We start from the raw sequence: 5,422 nt of genomic DNA on the forward strand, positions 1-5,422 counted from the left end.
CCAGGAGTGTGCAGTTTTAGAAATTGGTCTTTTTTTTTTTTTGGTGGCTGGCCAGTAAGGGTTTGAAACCCTTGACCTTGGTATTACAAGGCTGTAGTCTAACCAACTAAGCCAACAGGCCAGCCCTAGAAATTGGTCTTATTTAAGTAAGCTTCTCCCTCTCTTACTATAGTCTGGCTTACTTCACAGTAAAAGGCATGGCCACAATACTACAGCTTCCTGTCTATGCAAGTACAACATGAGAAAGGAACGGATGTAGGCCATCTTAGTTCTCAAAACCAAAAATCTTGGAAAAGGGTTCTGACTGGCCTATCTTAAAGTCAGATGCCCATCCCTACACTGATCAATTGGCCAGGGGAGAATGGGTACTATGACTAGCTTAGCATGGGGAGGTGTCTCTTTTAGGATAATCAGCTGTGGCCAGGGCAGCAAAGTCTGTAAAAATATGGCAGCTTCCATTCAAACCACATGACTAAAGAAACAAATATTTCATAGAAAAGGAAAGCTATCTGCACTACAATAGGCAAAGTACTACATGCAACATTAACCAAATAAACCCCTTTTTTTAAAAATAAAAGGACAAAAAATCAGCTTTATCCCCACATATTTTTCATAGTACAGCCAAATCCCATAATGTACCAAGGGATGTGTTTGCCTTTTGTTAACCATCATTCAGTTAAACAATATACCTTAAAGCCATGACATCCTCAGCATTGTACTAATGCTTTACTTTAATAAGTGAACCACTACTTAAATTTAGCAATCTTTTCTATATTAACTTTTTACGAAAGGATAGTTGTTGACATGGATAAAAGAACATTTAAAAAGGAAAACAGAGTCTGAGAATCAAAGAATCCATTAAAAAGTCACACCTACAGTACAACAGTTTTACTAGGTTCATTTAAAGATTATTCTGTTAAACAAACTTGGACAACTCTTTACTTTTTCAGATTAAGTGTCTTTTTACAGTAAACAAAATACATTCCCAAAGTTTTGCAGATATTTAATTAATTGGGAAAAGACAGAACCCTGCAATTAGTTTGGAAAGACTACGTTTAAAAGAAAGAGAATAAATTCTATTAAGGAAGAAATATACTGATAGAACTGTACGAGTATTCCTAATCCATTTACTTTGTAAGCTATCAAATTTTCTCATTCAAGCCATGTACATTTAGAGGACCTTTTGGAAAAGTCTTTGCTATCTTCAATCTGTGGAGAAACTCTTGAGAGTGCTGAGAAATCTCCAGAAAACCAGTATGTTTCCTCCTGGGAACAAACGTTAGAGCCTCTTCCCAACTACCATTGTTTTTCAGACATAACAAAATACGCATCATTTGATCTAAGGTGAGATTTTTGTTACCAATGTCCCATTGTAAATATTTATCTAATGGAAGGCATTCTGTTGCCAGCTTCAGCCGTTTTGCATTGGCTAGGGATGTGCCTGGCTGCATATTCTTATCAACAAAAGAGCCAACTACATAGATTTTGTCATGCTTGAAAGTAGTCATAACATTGGGAGAATCTGCAGTTAAATATATAATACTGTCCTTTGGAAATAAATCTACATGAGACTTTTCTGTTGTTGTTATAAGCAATTTGTCCCATTTTTCTCCATAACGTTTAGCTAACTCTCTGTAATAAACACCATCTACTTTAAGATTGCAAAAATAAATATGGAAAGGATCAACATTTCTTCTGTTCCATCCTTCACTTTCTAAAAGTTGGGAAACAGTATTGTGCAGTTCTTGTCGTTTCATATAATTATCATAAGCCATGTCAAAAACCAAAGGTTGCCCAAACTGCATGGCCTGGATACCCTTCCAGCCCATTGCAATGTTCATATTCCTTTCCCAAAGTCGTAAAAATAGAAAGTTTCGCTGTTTATCTTCCTCAGTGGTTTCTAGCTGCTTGGCTTTTTTTACTTCTTCCCTTGCAGCTGCTTTCATTTCCTTTTTTATTTGCTTAGCTTTTTTCATTTTTTCCCTAACATATAAATATTTTAAATATTTTTTTTTTGATGACTTAGAAGCACATTCCATAATGGTTTTGAGCTCTTCTTCAGTGATATGTTCTGGTACTTCTCTGCCAAGCAATCTCCACATCTCAATTAACTCTCTGGTGGCTGCTAGAGGATCTTCATCCTTGCTGCTTGAGACTGTTGAAACATCTTCTTGCACACTAGATTTCATTGTAGTTTTCCACCCATCCAATTCTAGCTGATCAGGAGGGGATGTACTCTCCTTATTAGGGTAGGACAAAGTTGGTATTTTGGAAGACATGTATCTCTGCAGAATTCTTGAATATAAATTCCTTCTCTCTGTATGAATGGTAAATGGCACCAAAAACCGGGTAAAAGGTCTTAAGAAAGTAACATTAACACTCATCTTGAGGAAAATAGACATATAAGAAAACTCTGTAAAAGAAGAAAATGCAAGTAAAAGTTAGACAAAGAGTTTTAAATCTTCCCAACTAACTGTGCAAGTATAAATTTGAGATACCAAAATGAATCAATTTCTGAAACACAAAGTTATCTCCATACAACCTTATGTGCTGCACCATTAATTTTTCCTAGATTCCTGTGGCCTAAAGCCTGCGATGACGCATTGGGCAAAAAGTTTAAAACTTATTTGGGTTCTTATTTTAAACATGTATTTCACCATTGCTTTAGGCAAAAGGATAACTTGAAGATCCTTTTTAGATTTGTACCTAGGGGCCTAGAGGATTGATGTTACTGGAAAACAAAGTTATGTATCACCAATGCAGCTAAGATCACACTATATTCTCCTCCATTCTACAGTGAGTCCAGACACAGACCCAAACAAGATCTTTCACAAAAGCAACACACAAAGAACAGAAAAGTTACAGAAGATGGTAATTAGTAAAAAGCACTTGGGAGCTGCTGTATCGATGCCCTCATGTTTTCAAAACAGAAATATATAGAGATTAAAAAAAAAAAAAAAAAAAAAAAAAAAAAAATCAACCCAAACAGAAGATGGTAATTAGTAAAAAGCACTTGGGAGCTGCTGTATCGATGCCCTCATGTTTTCAAAACAGAAATATATAGAGATTAAAAAAAAAAAAAAAAAAAAAAAAACCAAAATCAACCCAATCAGACTTTATTTTGTAGCAAATAATGTTATTGCCAAACGAAATGTCCAAAATCCTAACAAATATATTTTACCCTAAAGTTTTGGATGTCCACAAGATGATGATGATGATGATGCTTAAAGATGTGAAACCAGTGTAAAATTTGAAGGAAAAAAAAAATTAAAATTTTTACAAAATGCAACTCCAACATTTGAAAAGAAAATTTCCTTCTTCCCTTGGCTTCATTCAATGACCATGCATGCTCCCAGGTCTCCTGCCTCTTTGACATGTGCACTGATGCCCTGCTGCTCCCCTCCCTTAAAGGTGGATGTGACTCTGTGTTCTGTCCTTATCCCTATTTTCAATCTATACTCATATATTTTCTCTGTGAGATCTGATCTACTTCTGGGGCTCCAATCACTATGCACCAGAAAGACACCTCAAATGCAACAAGTTGAAATAATCTCTCTCCCTTTCTTTCCCAACCGGCTACACCTTCTGTGTTCTATTTCAGAGAGGAATACTGCTATCCATCCAGCTGTTACAGCAAGAAACTAGGAGTCACTTCCATCATATCGAATGTTTTCTGTCACATCCATCATATCGAATCCATGTGAATTATATTCATTTTACTTTCTAAATATTTTAATCTATTTACTTCTCTTCAACCCCATTTTCTTTTTCCTTTCCTTTTTTTTTTTTTTTTTTAAGATGACCGGTAAGGGGATCCTAACCCTTGACTTGGTGTTGTCAGCACCACGCTCTCCCACGTGAGCGAACTGGCCATCCCTGTATCGGGATCTGAACCCGTGGCCCTGGTGTCATCAGCACCGCACTCTCCCAAGTGAGCCACGGGCTGGCCCTCAACCCTATTTTCTTAACTGCATCACCAAGCCTACAGATTTGCTCTCCCCTATCTCTAAGCCATTAGAGTCAGTGCAAATCTGCTCAGTGGCATTCATATGGTTCCTAATTTGTTTTTTGTTTTTTCGGTTGGCCGGTAACAGGGATCCAACGCTGGATCTTGGTGTTACCGACATCACACTCTAACCAACTGAGCTAACTGGCCAATGTTGCTGCCAGGTTAAAGTCAAAACTTGTTAATGTGGCTTACAAAGTTTTTCATGATATCACCCTTCGCTTACTTTTTCAGCCGCATCTCTAGCTATTTTTCATTTCATACTTTAGACCAAGTATTCCTCCATACGTCTCATAGCACCCTGTACCTGTGATAGTACTTGTAACACTATATTGTAATTGCCTGCTTACCTATTTTGCCCCACTAGATGGTAAGGACTATCTAGTGTCCATAACAGTCGGCAGCATTTGGCTCACAGTAATCATTCTACTATTTTTCGAATAAATACCTTGATCAATGCTTCCCACATTAAAAAAATGTTCAGACTCCCTTTAAAGAGAAAACAATTTATGGGCCGGCCTGTGGCTCACTCGGGAGAGTGTGGTGCTGATAACACCAAGGCCACGGGTTCAGACCCCATATAGGGATGGCCGGTTTGCTCACTGGGTGAGCGTGGCACTGACAACACCAAGTCAAGGGTTAAGATCCCCTTACCGGCCATCTTTTAAATAAATAAATAAAGAGAAAACAATTTAGACTCTCAGAAACATTTAACCTGGGGCCCTTAGGCCTCAATTTGGTAAACACTGATTTCAGAAACAAAAGTCTTTTAAATTGAGTTTTGTCTTTGTAACTGGTAAAGACTTTCGGAATATCATAGAAATAAAAACTCAAAAAAAGCGATCAAGGTTATTATTTTGGGAAACACTGCTCTTGTTTCAAGTACTGTATTACTTATAGTTTATTAAATCACTGAGCTTTCTCTTTTCTGTGGGCCTTGGCGCGCATGCTCTACTGAGTGCATCTTGCAACGTCTCCCGCGTCCTCCTACCCCAACACACACTGGGAAAAAAAAGAAACATGCGCATACCAGAAGTGCAAGGACAACGGCTCCCGCAGGCGCAAAGTAAAAGAACTACGAAGGCCGAAGGACTCCGCCGGGAAACGCCGCCCAGGTACCCGCACTGCAGCTTAGCCGAAGTCCACACGGTGCCAACTGCCGACCCAGGGCAGTATCCGACAGTGCTAGGGCGCAACCGGAAATCCCGCCCCCTCCCTACCGGCGCTGCCTTGTGACGTCACGCCACCCGGAGAAAGACCTCTCGGTTGAAAGCAGCGGGGTTTAAAAGACACATGTCAGTCCGGGGCTGGGCCCTGGCAGAAAATTTTCTCGGCTAGCTTGGGGCTTGTACTTGTGTTTGTTCCTGTCCCCCATGTATTTTTAAAATCCTTTCTAATCGTCTTCCCTTAACCTAC

General features: G+C 38.8%; 1 protein-coding gene across 2 annotated transcripts; it reads right to left on the reverse strand.

Moving 5' to 3' along the window:
* Nucleotides 1-704: 704 nt before the first annotated feature.
* TRMT10C (tRNA methyltransferase 10 homolog C (S. cerevisiae)) lies at nt 705-5,157 on the reverse strand. Of its 2 annotated transcripts, XM_008566708.1 has the most exons (3): nt 5,037-5,055; nt 4,493-4,495; nt 705-2,411 (listed from the first exon to the last, which is right to left on the reverse strand). In XM_008566708.1, exon 3 carries the CDS (start codon nt 2,400-2,402, stop codon nt 1,143-1,145), a length of 1,260 nt encoding a protein of 419 aa, XP_008564930.1. In that variant the 5' UTR covers nt 2,403-2,411; nt 4,493-4,495; nt 5,037-5,055; the 3' UTR covers nt 705-1,142. The 2 variants fall into 2 exon arrangements, with proteins under 2 accessions (XP_008564930.1, XP_008564929.1); XM_008566707.1 differs by lacking the exon at nt 4,493-4,495 and having other exon boundaries at nt 705-2,413; nt 5,037-5,157.
* Between the last annotated feature and the right edge of the window lie 265 nt (nt 5,158-5,422).

Source organism: Galeopterus variegatus, unplaced genomic scaffold (assembly GCF_000696425.1).
Source record: "Galeopterus variegatus unplaced genomic scaffold, G_variegatus-3.0.2 Scaffold265, whole genome shotgun sequence".
NCBI classification, from domain to species: Eukaryota; Metazoa; Chordata; class Mammalia; order Dermoptera; family Cynocephalidae; genus Galeopterus; species Galeopterus variegatus.